The sequence below is a fragment of the Oratosquilla oratoria genome, chromosome 23, assembly GCF_046742065.1.
Source record: "Oratosquilla oratoria isolate Oo_2021 chromosome 23, ASM4674206v1, whole genome shotgun sequence".
NCBI lineage: Eukaryota > Metazoa > Arthropoda > Malacostraca > Stomatopoda > Squillidae > Oratosquilla > Oratosquilla oratoria.
In genome coordinates this window covers 37,295,161-37,315,229 of record NC_134799.1, presented here as the reverse complement: position 1 = coordinate 37,315,229, position 20,069 = coordinate 37,295,161, and the positions used below count along the sequence as shown (strand labels likewise).

General features: G+C 42.1%; 1 protein-coding gene across 7 annotated transcripts in view; it reads left to right on the top strand.

The window, feature by feature from the left end:
- The window catches only part of LOC143038071 (pre-mRNA-processing factor 39-like), a 31,340-nt gene extending 12,871 nt beyond the window's left edge, over nt 1-18,469 (top strand). For 5 of the 7 annotated variants that reach the window (XM_076206976.1, XM_076206983.1, XM_076206981.1 and 2 more), the window contains 11 exons: nt 585-770; nt 4,216-4,356; nt 5,816-5,964; nt 9,709-9,834; nt 10,649-10,823; nt 12,517-12,786; nt 13,500-13,632; nt 14,962-15,179; nt 16,518-16,577; nt 16,782-17,077; nt 17,556-18,469. In XM_076206976.1, the coding sequence (XP_076063091.1) occupies nt 585-770; nt 4,216-4,356; nt 5,816-5,964; nt 9,709-9,834; nt 10,649-10,823; nt 12,517-12,786; nt 13,500-13,632; nt 14,962-15,179; nt 16,518-16,577; nt 16,782-17,077; nt 17,556-17,841 (2,040 nt within the window). In that variant the 3' untranslated portion in view covers nt 17,842-18,469. The remainder of the gene's footprint in view (nt 1-584; nt 771-4,215; nt 4,357-5,815; nt 5,965-9,708; nt 9,835-10,648; nt 10,824-12,516; nt 12,787-13,499; nt 13,633-14,961; nt 15,180-16,517; nt 16,578-16,781; nt 17,078-17,555) is intronic. The other 2 variants (XM_076206978.1, XM_076206977.1) reach the window with 2 other exon arrangements.
- The last annotated feature ends 1,600 nt before the right edge of the window (nt 18,470-20,069 follow it).

Genomic DNA, 20,069 nt, shown 5'->3' with positions numbered 1-20,069 from the left:
AAGAGTAAACCAGTTGCTTGTGGATTACCCTGCATTTCTAACAGTCAGGAGGGATTAAAGCAATGTCAGTTTGGAGGGCACATTAGAGTAGAAAGTAAATGTGGGGTAGAAGTAAGGTGGTGAGATGTACAATGTGAGAGGGTGCCAATTGGAGATGTTTTAAGTGAGAAGCTAGAGGAAGTAAAGAACTAAATGAATATATGGTCATATATAGGAAGGAATGCAGGTGTTGGAGTAGCTCAAATTATGTGGTAAGAGAAGAAAGTAAATATCTTGGATTTATAAACATGAGAAATAGGTATTGATGAATGCAAAGAATAGCGAGTGTGCATGTGACACTGTATGGAGTAGAGTTGCAATTTAAAGGAGAATGAAGGGAAAAGCCTCAACATATTTTAGATGATGGGGCTATGAGGATGGATAGAGTGAGAAATGGGGCCAAGAATGAAGGAGTGAAAAGGGATTTTTGCACATAAGCCTAATCTCAAATTCTTTATAAATTGAAAGTCTAGTCCTAGTCTGTAACATGATTTATTATTGTTTTTAAATGAAATGGAAACTAAGGTTAGTTCTTGAAATTGCAGGAGTTCTCAGATTCTGAGGAAAACAGTGGAAGTCTAAAGAGGCCAGCCAGCTGTACCTCACCATCTGAGGATGAACCATCTGCAAAAAAACGGAACAATGAAGTGGAGAAACTGTGGAACAATGTCAATGAAAACCCTAATGACTTTCAAGCATGGACTCTTCTGCTGCAGCATATTGACCAAGTTGTAAGTATTGGGAAATTGTATTTATATTTCATTGCTAATAGTGAGAGGAACAGAGGGAGTAATTGGTGAGGAACAGTGTGGATTTAGGACGGGTAGAGGTTGTGTGGATCAGATCTTTGTGGTAAGACAAATATGTGAGAAAGCTATAGGAAAGGGGAAGGATGTTTTTTGGGCTTTTATGGATCTGGAAAAGGCTTATGATAGGGTAGACAGATAGGCACTGTGGGAGGTTATGCAGATATATGGGATAGGAGGAAAGCTTCTAGGAGCTGTCAAGAGTTTTTATGAGAGTAGTAGAGCTTGTATCAGGATTAGAAATGGAGAGAGTGAGTGGTTTGAGGTAAAGGTGGGACTTCGTCAAGGATGTGTTATGTCGCCCTGGCTGTTCAACTTATACATGGATGGGGTAGTGCAAGAGGTAAATGCAAGGGTAGTGGGTCAGGGATTGGAGATGGTTAAAGAAAATGGAGAAAAGTGGGAGGTGAGCCAGCTGTTGTTTGCTGACAACAATGTGCTTGTGGCAGGATCGGAGGAGGGACTGAGGAAGTTGGTGACAGAGTTTGGGAGAGTATGTGATAGAAGAAAGCTAAAGATAAATGTGGGTAAAAGTAAGGTGATGAGATGTACAAGGGGTGAAAGTGGCAGTAGACTGGAAGTGAGCATTAAGGGAGAGCGACTGGAGGAAGTGGATAGTTTTAAATACTTGGGTGCAAATGTGGCAGGAAAAGGTGGAGTGAAGGTGGAGGTAGAATGTAGATTGAGAGAAGCGAATAAATGCCTTGGTGGATTGAAGAGTGTAATGAGGAATAGACATTTGGGAATGGATGCTAAGAGGAGACTGTATGAAGGAGTGATTGTGCCAACAGCACTGTATGGAGCAGAAACATGGAACATGAGAGAAGGAGTTTGCATGTGTTTGAGATGAGGTGTCTGAGAAGTATGATGTGGGTTACTAGGCTAGATAGAGTGAGAAATGAGGAGGTGAGGAGGAGAACGGGGGTGGAAAGGGAGTTGGGAGATAGGGTTGATGAAAGAGTATTAGGATGGTTTGGACACATGGAAAGAATGAGTGAAGAAAGACTAGTAAAAGAGGTATGGAAGGCAGATGTGGAGGGAGTGAACATGAGGGGACACCCTAGGATGAGGTGGATGGATGGGGTAAAGGGGGCTTTGGGGAAGAGGGGAATGTCTGTTGAGGAAGGACGGGAGAGGACAGAAGACAGGGGTGAATGGAAAATGGTTGTATATGGATGATGATGTGATTGCATGAGGTGGAATGGACGGGGGGATTGGGGTGAGGTAGTATGTGTGAGCAAAATTTGACGCAGCCCGAAGGGATTTCTCCCCGTCTTCTCCTTTTATGCATGGGGGGACGGAGAGGGGGGGGGTCACCAATTTAATGAAGCGGCCTTGCTGTGGATGTGCTGTGTCTTGCGACACTGCTTCTGACCCAGGGCAGTGGACAGGGTGCAGGGATGACCCGTCATCCAGGAGGTGCTAAGATAAGAGGGAGGGTGGAGTGTATTCAGGGATGGAATGGGTGGGAATGATTTTATGCCTTTTCCTTTTATGGCTACCTCCCTTATAAGGGGGAAAACGCCTTGGTATATATATGTATGTAATAGTGATTTTAACCTTAGGGACAATTTGCCTAAGAAATGGAATGATACAAGTGGTTAAGGAGAGATTTAGGAGGATAGTAGAAAGTAGGTTGTTTTGTGTTCAATCATTGGGGAAAAATTGTGGGACAGGTTTGTCTGTTATTAATCCAAGGACAGTAAACATTCCTATATTTGGAACAAGTCTGCCACAGACCATTTGGTTTCAATCCACAGTCATCATCTCTTATTTTCTCATGGTTTTTACAACATTGTAAACATGTTAGTTCTGCTTGTACATTCCATTAAATCAGGGGATGGGGGTGACTTCATCTTCAAGGACCTAAGATACAGGGTCTAACAGATAAATCCGTACAAACTTTGAAGAGGTTTTAAGCACTTAAAAAGTAACATATGGCAATTCTGATTGTTTCCAGATACTTCCATTTGTCTAATAATTTAGCCAGTTGTATACTAGCACCGGTGCAATAAACATTATGCAATGGAACAAGCCAAATGTTCAGCCATATGCGAACTTCGTCGCGCGGGTCACACTCCTAGCGCCATAATAAGGATGCTAAAATACTCCAGACAAACTGTTTACGATGTTTGTAAACGTTTTGATGAGACCGGCAAAGACCAACGAGCTGCTCACAAGCCCAGAAGGGGCAGAATTCTAACACCTCGCTTTTTAGCTGGTCTCGAGAAGTGTCAATGCAAATCCAGCCTTACCATTATCGACATTGGCAAAGAAGAGAGGTGTCAGCACAATGACAATTCACAGAGCATTAAAGAAGTTGGGATTAACCTCATTCTCACAAGGAAAAAGACATCTTTTGACACGAAAAATGAAAGAAATCCGCTTGACCAGGTGCCAAAAGCTGTTGAACTAGATGAAGTCGAATGGCTCAGTCATCAAGTTTTTTTCCGACGAGAAGATTTTCACGGTTGATGCGACTTTCAATAAGCGGAATGATCGCTGGATAGCCTCCTCATCCTCAGAGGTTCAACACAAGACAACGACGAAGAAACCAGCAAGTGTCATGGTGCTCTGTGTGTTGTCAAAAGAGGGGGACGTCTTCACTCACTTCTTCAACAACAAGGAGAAAGTCAATGCCGTTGTCTATTGCAAAGTTCTAGAAGAGAAAATAATACCCTGGATGAAAGATAAGGCTAGTGGCAACCAGTTTGTCTTCCAACAAGACTCGGCTCCAGCCCACACAGCGAAGAGGACCACCAACCTTCTCGAAGGGTCAAATGTGCAGTTCTGGAACAAAGAGTTGTGACCCTCAAATTCGCCAGACCTAAACCCTTTAGATTATTATTTTTGGGCGCGAATTGAGGCCAAGGCATGTGACAAGCCACACAGGAGTATAACAACCCTGAAGACAGACATCAAGAAGGCTGTGGGTTCATTATCAAAGTCTGAGATCATCAACGCTGTATCCAAGTTTCGTAAACGCGTTGAAAGCGTCATAACAGCTGAAGGTGGTTACATTGAATGAAATCATTGTTCTTATTGCCTTTTCTAAATATACGAAAAATTTCATAACTCTCTGTTTATTATAACCCGAGATATTAATCTTAAAACATGTGATAAGAAGCTGTACGGATTTATCTGTTAGACCCTGTAGAAGGGACAACATGGGTTTTTCATGGGTGTGGGATGGGTATAGGGTGGTTATATGTTTTGAATTTGCCATCCACCTTTTATATGAAGGAGAGGGCTTTGTGATATATATATATATATATATGCATATGTATTGTTTATTTTAACATTTATGTTTAATATTTTAAGTTTGATTGCTGCCTTGAAATCTAGATTGCTTAGAATTACACCTGAGAAGGATTTATTGTCGCAGAGTGACTTGGAGTCGGGACGGGAGGCGTATGCATCCTTCTTCAGCCGCTACCCATACTGCTACGGATACTGGAAGAAATATGCTGACCTGGAAAAACGCAAAGGGACACATGAAACCACAATGCAGGTAAGGGTCCAGTGCTCTTTGATGGTTTGTTGAGAACAAAAGATGTGAATATGTTAATTTTGTTCTCCCTATATATAGACAGGTGGAAGGTGAGTAGAGGCCCAAGATGAAAAAAAAAGAAAAAAAGTGGTGTAAGGTGCCACATGCATGCTTGCTGGTGGGATAGTGGGATATGACTTCATGTCAGAATTATGCTGCTGGGATAGATGATGGGATACTTATTAAATACAAATTTATTAATTCAATAAACATTCCATTTCAGGGTTTTAAGTATTTCTTGCAGGACTAAATTTTCTTCCCTAAATGGTATATTATCCTTTTTTTATGGTTGCTATAGGGTTTTGTGTATATAGATTGTTATATTTTTGTGACATTCCTTGGGCTTAACTTGATGAATGTCTGTATGAGATGTGTCTATATATTCTTATAATTATATAATATATATGATGATGCTTGTTGGTAATGATATGGAGATAGTGCAAAGTTTGTAAAATTGGTAATACTGGAAGCTTTGGTGAAGCCTTGATGTATTGCACTGTGTGAGGTTTTGGTGCACATGGTTCACTCTTACCGTCATCAAATGAGCAGCAGGAGGACTCTGTCACCTTGGTGCCGGCGCCCAGGCTAGTGAACAGCGCCCTAAGTGACAACAGTAGGTACTCCCTCACATACCAGCCATCCAAGTCCAACACTTGTTTGGGGTGGTACGGGTGGACATGACTACCAGACTAGTGCAAGTTGCATATGCGACAGTTCTCAGGTTGATTGTGTTACACGAAGTAGGGTCAAAGGTTGAAAATTAAACCTTGCTGAAGGCAAACTTGTTACTGAGTGTTTAGTTTTGATACTGAAAATAGCAGGAGTTCAAGTGAATAATTGGGAAAAATTGGAAATTCATCTGAAATGAGATGAAAGGGTTTGATGTCGTTAGCTTCACACTGGTCTGGTGTCATGGCAGCCCCTCATCCTTTCTCGTGTGGAAGGCCTCGCTGATGAACAAAGTGCTACAACCCTGTGAATTGCTATACAATACTTTCCCTGCATGGTTATGTGGTGCCAGCCTCCTGTCTGGGGAACATAACAGCTACGACTCCATGTGGTCACTGCTCGCACTGCTGCCTTTGTGTTTATCCATAGTACCACTTCATTGGTCCCACGGAAAGACCCCGGCTGAGGGTGTTGGTTTTGCTTACCCAAGTAATGGTTAGGGTTCATTGGGAGCTGAAGCAACATGCTCCACCTTGGTCACTGGGGGGAGTTATTTTTTTCTTCTGAACCCTTTGTCACACATAAAAGTCATATTTATTGTGTGTGCCTCTTTGTGCATGCAGGACCTAAATGAGGAGAGCTGTTGACCCCATCCCTTAACCTTATGGCACCTGATAACCATGACCAGTGTGTCGCATCCTGGTGTCTGCAGTACTAATTTGAGATTTGTTGCTTTCTTTGTTGATAACAGGTGTTTGAGCAGGGTATAAGAGGTGTGAGCCTCAGTGTTGACCTGTGGCTGCACTATCTCACCTTTGTCATGGAACAGTACACCGACAATGAAGAGTTTGTGCGCCAGCTGTTTGAGAGGGCGATTGATGTATGTGGCTTGGATTTTAAGTAAGTGGTTAAAAGTGATTGGATGATTACTGTGAAGTTGATTCTCAACTATTGATACAATTTGCCTTGATGAGCATTGCCATATATGATTTATTTTTAAGTCAAATGTTAGATAACAACTATAGAAATATGAAAATAATAATTGTTGACTAAGTTTCATACATACACTAAGTGGCCCATTCACCCTGATAAGGGGTGACAAAGTCAGATTATACAACCATCCTATATCCATCCTCCACCCATCCCACACCCTAATGCCTTGTGGTTTAAAGGTCATCTCTGACCCCTGCCCACTGCACAGGTCAGAGGCAATGTAGTGATACACAGCACATATATAGTAGGGCACAATAGTTTGAAATTGGATTAGGGAGAGATTGGTTTAGGAGAGGGGGTGTCACCACTTGAATGTAGCGGCCTTGCTGTGGATGTCCTGTGTCTTGTTACCTTGCTTCTGACCCAGGGCAGTGGGTAAGATGCAGGGCATCCAGGAGGAGCCAAGAGAAGTGGGAGGTGAATGGGAGTGAAGTATGTGGGGATGAAATGGCTACCTCCCTTGTAAGGGGGAAAAAGCCATTGGTATATGTATTTCTTCATTACATTGTGACTCCCCCACCTCTCATGAAATCTGCTTGAGGACATTGAGAGGAGAAAAGAAGAGATAATTTTGGGTCATGTCAACAGATGGCTTGATTCATTTTGTCCTTCCCTGTAACCCCAGCATAATTCTCAAACAGATCATTTAGATTTCACTTTTCTGCCTCCCTTGTATTTGAAGCCTGCTCCATAGTGTTGTAGGCACAATCACTCCTTAACCACTTCAATACGAGTTGAATATTTGTGTGTGCATTAGGTTGCCAGGTGTATAATGATGTGTCACAATACATACATACATATACCAAGGCTTTTTCCCCCTTCCAAGGGAGGTAGCCAAAAAGGGAAAGGCATAAAAACACTCCCACCCATTTCATCCCTAAATACCCTCCACACCCCTCCCACCCTTCCTCTCATCTGAGCACCTCCTGGATGACGGGTCATCCCTGCACCCTGCCCACCGCCCTGGGTCAGAAGCAGTGTCGCAAGACACAGCACATCCACAGCAAGGCCGCTTCATTTAATCGGCGACCCCCCCTCTCCGTCCCCCTTTGCATATAAGGAGAGGACGGGGAGAAATCCCTTCGAGCTGCGTCAAAATTTACTCACACATACTACCCCACCCCCCCGCCCATTCCTCCTCATGCAGTCACAACATCATTATACTTGTTCTTTTTCACCCTGATCGTTTATAACCAGGGAATATGCAAGAAAGCCTTTTCACAGAATACAAGGGTCACTTAGCTGCAACTGCAAATTAAATATAATCAGGATGCTGACACCGGCATCTCGTATATCCACTTGTGCCTCATGACACCTGCATAGGCATCATTGTATTCTTCATTCCTAGGTACCTATTTATTATGACACTTTTCGTTTCCCCAGAAGACTTCCTTATCTGTTGCCATAAACTTTTCACATATCTTATGACAAAGATTTTAAGGAACCATTGGCAGGTACCTGCCTTTGGTGATCCTGCAAAATGGACTGCGAAGCTGCCCACTTTCAAAACATGTCAACCCCCTCACCTCCATCAGGAGTTGCAGACCCAAGGGGCTGACATTTGGTCCCTGGACCCCACTCTCATGTTCAGCTGTCTTTCTTACTCTGTGTTGCACATAGAGCTGAAAACTGGCAATTGGTCTCTTGACCACTTTTAGCCAGTGACACAGAAACAGTCCCACACTAATTCAACACAGATTAGTATAAGGTGTCTACCCAGAGAGATCTGTAGAAGGACCTGAAGACCATTGCCAACCCCTTAAGGGCTGTGGGTTTTCCCCTTGGTGAAACTAGAGACTACAATTAATTGAATTACAATGTCTTTTATCCACTCACCTCTTAAACCTACACTGTTCTTCTCCAATTACTCCTATTCCCTTCCAAATCCTCTGGACACCCTCCCATGTGCCTTTCCAAGTACACTAGACAGACAAATCCCTCAAAAACTGCTACATTCATATATGTTCCCATTTCATTTTTAAAGTGGAACTTTACAAACACTTCTCCAGTTCTACAGTACGTTGCAAACCTAAGGCATTCATTAAACAACTGCACAAGCCAATCCAATAACAGTCCAGCTATTTGTCAGACTCCACATGACACCCAAGTGCTTTGCTAGCTTTCACCACTTTCAATGATCTTTGTTTCTTATCTTCTATAGCCTGGTTATTTTCTTAGCACCTGCCACTGCCGCATCCTTCCCTAACCTACACATTCAACAGTTCTCAGAAATTATCTACCCACCTTCCTTTTACTGCTTATACTTTCAGTGACATCTGTTCACCTGGTTCCTATACTCTTTCCTTTCCACCTGATTCCTCTCCCCCACTTCATCCTAAAACATCTTTTTATTATTTTTAATATTCTGTCAAACTCCAAGTTCACTTTACATCTGCCCTCCTCTTTGCCTCTCATCTTGCATTTTGCTTCTCTTCTTGTACATACATACATATACCAAGGCTTTTTCCCCCTTACAAGGGAGGTAGCCAAAAAGGGAAAGGCATAAAAACACTCCCACCCATTTCATCCCTAAATACACTCCACACCCCTCCCACCCTCCCTCTCATCTGAGCACCTCCTGGATGACGGGTCATCCCTGCACCCTGCCCACCGCCCTGGGTCAGAAGCAGTGTCGCAAGACACAGTACATCCACAGCAAGGCCGCTTCATTTAATCGGCGACCCCCCCTCTCCGTCCCCCTCTGCATATAAGGCGAGGACGGGGAGAAATCCCTTCGAGCTGCGTCAAAATTTACTCACACATACTACCCCGGCCCCCACCCCCCCGCCTATTCCTCCTCATGCAGTCACATCATCATCCATATACAACCATTCTCCACTCACCTCTGTCTTCCGTCCTCTCCCTTCCTTCCTCAACAGACATTCCCCTCTTCCCCAAAGCCCCCTTCACCCCATCCATCCACCTCATCCTAGGACGTCCCCTCATGTTCACTCCCTCCACATCTGCCTTCCATACCTCTTTTACTAGTCTTTCTTCACTCATTCTTTCCATGTGTCCAAACCATCCTAATATTCTTTCATTTACTTCCCAAGTTCCACCTTGCAACCAGTCCTCAGATGCTTGCTTCTTCTCTACCACTGGCTACATCTCATCATCCCAATTTTCACTTCTCCATCTGTTACCTCCCTCCCTCCTCATTCCACATACCGTCTTTGTCCACCTTATCACTTCCTCTGTGAAGCATACCTGTTCTTCTACTTCTGTTTCCTCCCATCCCTCACCACCTCCCATACTTCTTGTAGCTTCTGGTATTATTTAACTTTTTCCTTACAATTTTATTTGTTTACCTGAAGTACTTTCCAACCTCCCTCTCATTTCCTCCTCCCACATTTTCTCCAGTCTCAATTTCCCTTCTATCAATAAAAATCTGATGATCCCCTGCGCTCAACCACAAAAAACGTAAACATCCAGAACTATTCCAGTCTTCCCTTTAGGTACCACTAGATAGTCCATTACTGCCATTCTTAAATAATGTTTGCTATAAACTCCAAATACATCAATACATCATCTCTCCACCATGACTCTTACTAGGCACCCCAAACCTTACTACATCTACTGATTCCTTTACTTTAGCAGTGAGATCCCAGAACAACACTACACTCCTTCCAATATAATGTATATTCTTTTCAGGAGTGATAAGCTGTGGGAAATGTATATTAGCTGGGAAAGTGCAGGGAAGCGTTGGAAGAATGTCACACTGCTCTATGAACGACTCCTAGCAACACCACTCTGCAAATACCTCACACACTGGCAAAAGTAGGTCTAGCTGTACAATACCTGTCATTTGGCTTTAGATTACTTTAGTTGGACGTAGTGGAATTTTATTTCTTGATTTTATTTTTCTTGCCATTTTAATCTTAAGTACTGATACTGTAGTTGAATTGTATTTCATATGAAAAATATGGTTGTAATATGTTAAGGAATGATTTCACTGGGACCTACTAATTTCACTCTTGCATTTTCTTGGAATGTTTGTTTATTTTCAAATGTTATGTTTCTCTTAAAATTGGCTGAGCAAAAGTGCATTCCAGGAGCTTCCAAGTGCTCCACTTGACCCTGATGCTCAGTACTTTGTTAAGACAGGTAGTTACTCCATTAGGGATTGATTTAGAAGAGAACAAATAAAAGACATAAGCTTTGGATATACCTTGAGAGAGAAGAAAGAAATTACTAGGCCCTGGTGCGATGTAATGCAATCTGGGCACAATGCTGAGCATCTTGAAGCTGTATTCTGATTGCCTGTGGACCTTCCCAAGCAGACTAAAGTGCTGGGCGCCTTTGGCAGCTGTGCTCCATGTTGGCTGATCTGCATTGCTAATTGGCAAATTTTTTGGTAAAATCTGGAGGATGTACATACAAATGCCTTGCATAGTGAGAGTGAGATTTGTGATTATTATTGAACTTGGACATCAACATACAGAAATAGGACTCTATTGAGTTATAGAGCTGTGGTGCAATAACATGTAAAATGGTTATTATATGTAGTTTTTATATTGTTTCATGTTGATTTCTTTGTGTTGTCAAGTGTCGTCACAGGTGCCTAATAAATTGCGTGTTCCTTAATGCACAGGTTCAAGGAGCACGTCAGGAGTCATTTGCCAAGTGAGGTGGTTGGGGTTGATGAGTTCCTAGACCTACGACGGGCTGTCCTGGCTGAACTCAATGGCACAGAAGGCGACAACCCTGATGAGACTCCACCAGGGGTAGAAGCAGCTCCGGGCGATGAACAAATTGGCAACAACGTGGTGAGGGAATCCCGTTATGGGGGGTTATAGGGATAGAGCATCTCATGGTCTTGACACATATCAAAAGGCCTTTTCCATCTTATGATAGATGAACCATTCAAAGCATCCCACACCATATTGTTGTTGCTTCTATCTGCTCTTTGTGGATGAAGGGTCATTCTGGTTCATTTAGTGCTTGAGTCAAAGGCATTGCAGACAGCACCTCTACAGGAGGGCCCGACAGCCAAAGCTGGTTTACCACTCTCTGCTTCAACCCTTTTTTACTTTGCTACCTCCCTTGTATGGGGGAAAAGCCCTTGGTATGTAGATAAATATCTTCAACCCTCTTAAAAAAAAAGAAGGAGAAAATGCCTTTTGGTATAAATGGAAGTCCGTATTACATAGGTTTGAAGTGGCACATTGGTATTGAAATGGAAGTAGTTACAGGCTGATTTTGATAATTGTATTTCATGAAGTGTAATTCTAGCATAGAGAAATAGTTTTATTAAAGTTTTGATGGGACAAACAATGGGTGCTTGCAAGTGATGGACCTAGGCACATGCCCATTACCACTTATCATCCCTATTCATATTATTCGTTAATCACTGTTGGTAAACCAGTTCTTGCCTCTTTCCTTCATAAACCTAAATTTGTCCAAATCCATTACAAATCTTGCCCTGCTGTCTTAATTTGTTTGCATCACCTTTGTTTTAGCTCTTGACCCATTTGAATATCTCTTAGATCACGCCTGCACTATTAGTCTTTCTAGAGAGTGTATGTAAGGTGCATAAGCTTGTCTTTGTATAGTAAAATTTTAAGCCCTTGTGTCATTTTGGTCATTCACTTGTGTACTGATTGCAATGAATAATATCCATTCTAGAAAGAATCATAATGTGCCACCCATCTTCAAAACCATACAATGGACAATAGATTGATGTGGAAGAAATATTGTGTTTTCTGGGTATAGATGGGTTGGACAGTGTAAGATTAGGTATTCCAACTCTTTGTGATGATTGTATCTAGGGTAATGTGTCATTGGAGTCAACCCCACTCATTGTGGGAAAACAGCCTCACAGTTGCTGGCAACAGTCATTGGGCCCTTCCACAGATCTCTCAGTGAAGAAACAGAGTTCTATTAGTGTAAGAGTGTTTCTGTGTCACCAGTTGGAAGTGGTAGGGAGATGGGAGTAGTTGCTGGTTGTCAACTCCTTGTGTTTGAAAAAAAGTGTAAGAAATACTATTGAAGTTAGAAAATCTTGGGTCCAGTCCAGAGATAAAGTGTCAGCCCCTCAAGGCTGCATTTCATGAGGGAAGTGATGGGAGTCACAGGTTTTGAGAATGGGCAGCTGTGTTGTTCATCATGCAGGTACCTGTCATTGGATCCTGACCATATGTGAATATTTTTCCGTTTTTATTAGGTTGGATTAGGATGGGATAGCTTACTTTTTTTTCTCTCCAATTCTCAATTCATCTTGTCTGGTCCAAGGGCTATTTCCCCCTTGTAAGTGAGGTAGCCAAGTCAAAAGGCACACATCCACTCCCATCCACCACCCTCTCATCTTGGCTCCTCATCACCTTATCTGGGGAAAGGAAGCTCAGCTGGGAGTATGAATAATAATAATAATTAATAATAATAATAATAATAATAAAAAAAAAATCACATTTGTATTATACTTATGGCAATGGTTGCCATATAAATGGTTTAACATTGCAGGACGTTGAGACGAAGAAGCTACGCGAGAGCATTATTGCTGCCCGTCAAAAAATTCATGATGCCAACACAGAAGAGGTCAAGTCACGTTGGGGTTATGAAGAAGCTATCAAACGCCCATACTTTCATGTCAAACCCCTTGAGAAGAGCCAGTTGAATGCCTGGAGAGTTTATCTGGACTATGAGATGAAGAAAGAAACTGACAAAAGGATTCGTGTGTTGTTTGAACGCTGTCTCATTGCTTGTGCACTTTATGAGGAGTTCTGGATGAAGGTGAGTTCTCACTTGTTGGGATAAGGGTAAATGTTAAGGCTGCTTTAGTTCATTCACCCTATTACAGGTTATTCTCTGCTGCCATGTGTGTACAAACTCCTTTTCACAACTGACTGAAATGAGAGCAACAGACCCAATCCTAACTGAAAATGTTGGGAGGGAGTGGTTATTTTATGTTCACAATACACTTGCAACCTTATACATTTATCAAAGACCCTTTTGTGTGTGTGGGGGGGGGGGGGAAGGGGGTTAAGTCAGAGCATACCCACCCATTACACACCTTACCCAAAAACCCATTCATTCCCATCATTGTATGATAATGTGGTCACCCTCTCTCCAAACAAATAATGTGGGAAAATTCATGATTTTCTCTCAGGCTACTTCCCAATATAGATTACTTTGGCCTAACTGCCAGAGCTGGATTACCCCCCACCAATTTATTACATGGTAACCATCCCACCTCATCCACTCCAGAATACATAGCAAACAAGAAGAAATATCTTTGGGCTGTCATTTTTCATTTGTTCTCAACCACTCCACTTACACCTATCTCATGCCGCTTTCTTCCATGCCAGACATTCCCTTTTACCCAAGGAGGATTCTGTCACCCCATCCTACACCCCTATCTCTCTCTCTCATATATCTATCTCCTGTACTCATAGCATTAATTCAGAAGTTGAAGGATATCTCAAGTGGATTTTTTTCTCTTCCAGTATATTACCTATCTAGAAGAACAAGGGTGTGAGGAGGATGAAGTGCGGCAAGTTTACCACAGAGCGTGCAATATTCACTTGAGGGATAGCCTAAAACCTCATTTAGCCTGGGCAGCCTTTGAGGAACAGAATGGTAAGGGTAATATAAATGGCATTTATAAGGTTTTGTTTGTCTATGTCTAATCCACACTTGAAGCTAAAAGTTGACCAGGCAACAGCCCCTTGGGGCCAGAACTTCATCTGAAAGTGGGTATTTGTAAGCTGCTATGAACAGTAGTAAAATTGACAATTCCTTTTCAGGGATTATGTGCATTTTCTGCAAGAGGGATGTCACCGATTAAATGAAATGGCTTTGCTGTGGATGTGCTGTGTCTTACAGCATTGTGTTTGACCCAGGGCAGTGGGCAAGATGTAGGGATGACTCATCAACCAGGAGGAGGGAAAAAAAAAAATAATAATGGAGGGAGAGGGATTGAATGGGAGTGGAGTATGTGGGGATGAAATGGGAGGTAGCCAAAAAACAAAGGCATAAAATCCACTCCCACCTATTCCATCCCCACATACTCCACTCCTTCCCTCTTATCTTGGCTCCTCCTGGATGACGGGTCATCCCTGCATCTCACCCTCTGCCCTGGGTCAGATGCAGTGTCGCAAAACACAGCACATTCATAGCAAGGCCACTTTATTAAATCGGTGACCCCCCCTTCTCCGTCTCCTCATGCAGAAAAAGAGAAGATGGGAAGAAATATTTTAATCTATACTCCCTCTCATGCATCACAGCATCATCCATACACACCCATTCTCCATTCACCCCTATCTCCTGTCTTCTCCTGTCCTTCCTCAACAGACATTCCCCTCTTTCCCAGTGCCCCTTTTACCCCATCCATCCATCTCATCGTAGGTCACCCCCTTATGTTCACTTCCATCTCTGCCTTCCACTCCTTTTACTAATCTTTCTTCACTCATTCTTTCCATGTGTCCATACTGTAACCATAGCTCCAATTCTGTGTATCAGTATACCAAAAGGCCCTTTTCCCCCCCTGTATTCTTTCCATTCCTCTCCAAATATCCATTCATTGCCCCTCCCCTCCAAATACCTATTCATTGCCCCTCCCCTCCAAATACCTATTCATTGCCCCTCCCATTGTAGCTCTTTGTGGATGAAGGGTAAACGGTTAACTACACAACAAAAAGAGGAAAAATTCAAGACATCCAGACTTTAATACAATTTTTTATATTTTTTTATTATTATTATTATTATATATATATTTTTTCCATTAAGTTTTCTAGTCAAACTTTAAAAAAAAAAATAGTATTTGGAAAATAACATGTTCAAATTTTAAGACAGAAATAGCAAATTATGGCTATATCAGGATTAGTTCCTGTCTGGAATAACTAAAGGTATATAAATGTTGCAATAACAGTTTTTGATTTTTTATGTAGCAAATTATGCGCTTTCCAGGTTATGCCGATCGATCACTTGAAATTCTCAAGGATGTGAGAGAGAGAGTGATCGGGGGTCTGGAAGCTTGGGTTCAATCAGCTGGTGTAGAGCGCCGACGTGGCAATTTGGATGCAGCCCAGAATCTGTACTTGACATGCTTAGAAGACTGCAGAAATATGGACAACAAACCTAGTCACTCAAATATGTCCCTCAAGTATGCCAGGTTCCTGTGGCTGGTGAGTATTGTATTTACTAGTTCCCATGGCTTATAACCTCTTCAATACAAGTCAAATTTTCGCACGCAGCATTGGATGCCTAATGTATGATGATTCAATGATGCATCACACTACTTGTGTTATTACTCGTTCTCTTTTACTCTGAGTAATAATAAACACAGAAAATGTGATCAAGCCAGTTCACAGAATTTGAGGATCACTCGGCTACAACTACAAAATAAATACAATCAAGGCACTGACACCGGCATCCTTGTATAGCCACTTGTGTCTCATACCGTTTATGTAGGCATCATCGTATAGAAGAGGTTAATATTGCCATACAATGTAAATTACATGTATCAAAGGCCCATATTCCTTATGAGAAGGACAAGTCAAAGTGTAGTGTGTATTATACCCTATTTGGGGTATTGGCTGTATGTTATTATGAAGTTAAAAGCTGTTCAGTAGCATGCAGCTGATATTAGGGTCAAAATGGGGCACCCCTATAGACCAGAGCCACACATAATTTTGTCTGTGACATAGGAGATATCTGTTCTGTACCATCTCTCTGAATGTTCATATCAATTTTTGCTGAACCCTGTGTTAGGGGTGAAAGAATACTGCCACCAAGTGTTCCTACTTGGGTCATAAAAGGTGACAAAAGCAGGACTGGGCAACCTTATCTTTGTAGCCCCAAAGGGAAAAAAAAAGGGGGGGGGGGGTCTAGGAGGAGTTTTCCAACCAGAACACTAAGGTTTGGGTCTATTAATGTGCATGGATGTGGTACAGGTGAGAGTAAAAGGGAAGAGATAGGCAGTATGTTTGTGAGGAGATAGATATGTTGGTAATGAGTGAAACTAAGTTGAAAGGGATAGGTGAGTTTGAGTTTGGGAGTGTAGTTGGGAGGGTGTCAGGAGTGAAGAGAGGATGAGGGAAAGAAAGGGTGTTCATATTAGTAAGTGAAGAGACAGGTAAAACATATGGTGGAGTGGAAGGAGGTTTCTTCAAGGTTAATGTGGATGAAGGTGAAACTGGGAAGGGAGGTGTGGTTTTTTTGTATGTGCATACGGATGTGGTAGTGAGAAGAGTGTAGAGGAAAGGGAGGCTTTTTGGATAGATTTAAATGAGTGCATAGAAGGTTTGGGGAGAAATGTCAATATAGTGTGGTATTTGGAGATCTCAGTGCTAGGGTAGGAGATGAACCAATAGACAGAGTGGTTGGGAAATATGGAGTTCCAGGAAAAAATTGTCGAGAAATATGGAGGCATATGGATTGTTCTGTTGTCTAGAATACAATATCTAAAAAATATGTATATAATAATAATTTGGATTGACCTGTTTTTTTGCATATTTGCACAGTTCATGGGAGATCAGACTGAAGCCCTTCAAGTCCTCAAACAAGCCCGAGAGTTTGATAAGGTAAGAGTAAAAAAATGAGGAACTGCTACTGACCAGAGCCAAACTATACATTCTCTCCCCCTTTCTTCTATCTTCTCTCTCACAACTTCTCCACCTTCACATAAATCTGCTTTGTCAGCATCTTCATTTAACATTGTTCATAAATGTTATATAGCTATTTTTTTTTTAACATGTATTAATTTATTCAATATCTTTATCATATAGGAAAATTCAACACTTTTGCTGAACATTGCTGACATTAGTCTTGCCTGCCACCCACCACGCTTGGAGGAAGCTGCACAAGCCCTTAAAGCTGGAACTGAAGATTCCATGGCCTCTGAGGTGCGGATAATGTTTGCTCATCGTTACATGCATTTCCTTAACGAGTGTGGAGAAGATCGCAAGAGCATAAAAGAAGGCCAGCAGCTATTGAGAGAGGTACAGAAGGATGTTATGGCCAAAAATGTAGAAATGATGGACTCGCCTAGCAAACAGTCCACAGATGGAGGAGGCATTGCAGTGTAAGTTATCTGACCCATTTTGTATGAAGCCAAAAGTCCCCTTTTTTCCTTAACATAAATGTCTTTAAATTCTAACATTGCCTATGATAATGACTTGATGTATAGAAATTACCAAAGCAGCAGTATATCATGTTTTTAGTCATTACTGTATGGACTTACTGACCCAAGTCCAAGCATACACTTGTGTTATGAAATGTGCATGGTTGTGGTACAAATGAGAGTAAAGGGAAGAGATTGGTAGTATGTTAATGAGAAGAAAGATGGACGTGTTGGCATTAAGTGAAATTAAATTGAAAGGGAAGGGAGAGTTTGAGTTGGGAATAGGCTGTCAGGAGTGTGTGTCCATGTGGCTTTCCCATTCTATATTTTTATCTTGCAATAAAAATATCAGAATGCTTTGTACATTGGTATACATTTAAATACAGGTATCCCAAATACTTTCCTGACATCAGGTTTTCTCATTTAAATTTTTTCTCAGTGTGGAGACACGGAGAGACCAGAAGCGATCAAGTGACAAGAACAGCAGTAGTGGCAGTGTCAATGGTGCTGACAAGAATAGTACAACCAGTATGAACAGTCAAGCCAGCAATTTCAATAATAGCAGTAATAATAACTTCCAGCAGAGTTACGGACCATATCAAGGCTATGGACCAGGCTATGGAACACCACATTACCAGAGCTGGGGCTACCCCCCTCAGCAAGGTGGTTATGGATACAATCAGCAGGGTTGGGGCAACTACTCAAATTACTATGGCCAGAGATAAATAGGAGTGCGTTCGTGTGTGTGCATAGCCAAACCAAGCATCCGTACCGTACTGTGATTCATGAGAGCATACAGCATTGCTGGTTGTGGACCAACCAATAATTTTGCATGAGAGGGGTGTGCCAGATTAGAGCTGTTAGACAAGCAGTTGTGCCATGTAGCTCATGTGACATTTGTGGCATGGACCATGTGACGTGCAAATATGGTTGACCAAGCAATTACTGTGAGCCTCACTTTTTCTCACTCTGTCTCTATCAGTCTATCTCCTGTCATTATTTTTTCTTAAGTCTTATTGCTTTTGCTCTTGTTTGTCAAGACTTGGTAGTTTTTAGTGATAAGAAAGTTCATGTAAAAATAGACTGTGGAACTCAGCCTGAGAAGGCATTCCAGTTTTGGTCCCATGCAGGACAGAGAAGTTTTGTATCAAGAATTTCTTATTACTTTTTTTTTCTCACTCCCTCTCTCTCCTGTATGTAAGGAACTTGTTAATCATTTCCAGGTACCCCAGAGACGTGGAACTGCAATTCATGTTGATGTACACTGAAAGACAAATCCTGTATGTATAGGAACATCATATGCATATGTGTTGTCCTTTTATTCATTTGTAAATAATAAAGAAAATTTCTTGAGCAGAATTTCTCTGAATTCCTTTGATCATAAGTTTGATGAAGACTTTTCTGAAGTTAGAAAATTAAATTGCAAGAAAAAAAAGTGGAAGGAAAAGTTTCAAATTGAAAGTCCTTGAGAAGTAGAGATATAGTAGTGGGTTTTAGTGAGAAAATAAATAGGGATATAGTAGCAGACAGGCCAAAACTGGTAGAGGCATGTGTGATGCTTAAAAAAATGGTGTAAGATCAAGAGTAATTGTGTAGAGTACTGTGCTAAAGATAAATGTGGGTAAAAGTAAGGTGATGAGATGTACAAGGGGTGAAAGTGGCAGTAGACTGGAAGTGAACATTAAGGGAGAGCGACTGGAGGAAGTGGATAGTTTTAGATACTTGGGTGCAAGTGTAGCAGGAAAAGGTGGAGTGAAGGTGGAGGTAGAATGTAGATTGAGAGAAGCGAGTAAATGCCTTGGTGGTAAGAGTGTAATGAGGAATAGACATTTGGGAATGGATGCGAAGAGGAGACTGTATGAAGGAGTGATTGTGCCAACAGCACTGTATGGAGCAGAAACGTGGAACGAGAAGAAGAGAGAAGGAGTTTGAGATGAGGTGTCTGAGAAGTATGGTGGGGGTTACTAGGCTGGATAGAGTGAGAAATGAGGAGGAGAACAGGGGTGAAAAAGGATTTGGGAGATAGGGTTGATGAAAGAATATTAGGATGGTTTGGACACATGGAAAGAATGAGTGAAGAAAGACTAGTAAAAGAGGTATGGAAGGCAGATGTGGAGGGAGTGAACATGAGGGGACGTCCTAGGATGAGGTGGATGGATGGGGTGAAGGGGGCTTTGGGGAAGAGGGGAATGTCTGTTGAGGACGGAAGACAGAGGTGAGTGGAGAATGGTTGTATATGGATGATGTTGTGACTGCATGAGGAGGAATGGGCGGGGGGGTGGGGTAGTATGTGTGAGTAAATTTTGACGCAGCCCGAAGGGATTTCTCCCCGTCCTCGCCTTATATGCAAAGGGGGACGGAGAGGGGGGGTCGCCGATTAAATGAAGCGGCCTTGCTGTGGATGTACTGTGTCTTGCGACACTGCTTCTGACCCAGGGCGGTGGGCAGGGTGCAGGGATGACCCGTCATCCAGGAGGTGCTCAGATGAAAGGAAGGGTGGGAGGGGTGTGGAGTGTATTTAGGGATGAAATGGGTGGGAGTGTTTTTATGCCTTTCCCTTTTTGGCTACCTCCCTTGGAAGGGGGAAAAAGCCTTGGTATATGTATGTATGTATGTACTGTGCTGAGAGTTTCCCAGCACCTCTGCACTTGGAAGTGCATAAAGAAAATTGAGAAGAAATAAATACATAAGATAGAAAAATGGGTAACATCAAAAACTCGAATTAGAAGCAGTTGGAGCAACCCAAGGGGCATCACCTAAACAGCAATGCAGATCCCTAGCAAACATTCTAAAGCAAGTTCTCACTGTTCCAGAATAGAGAAAAATAAAATACTAAAAATCAGACCAGACTGAGCCCACCCCTCCATTAACAAAAATGTAGGAGGAATAAACCAATTAACCACTAAAGTATGATGGCACCTACGTAGGCACGAATGGGTACACAATCCTGGTG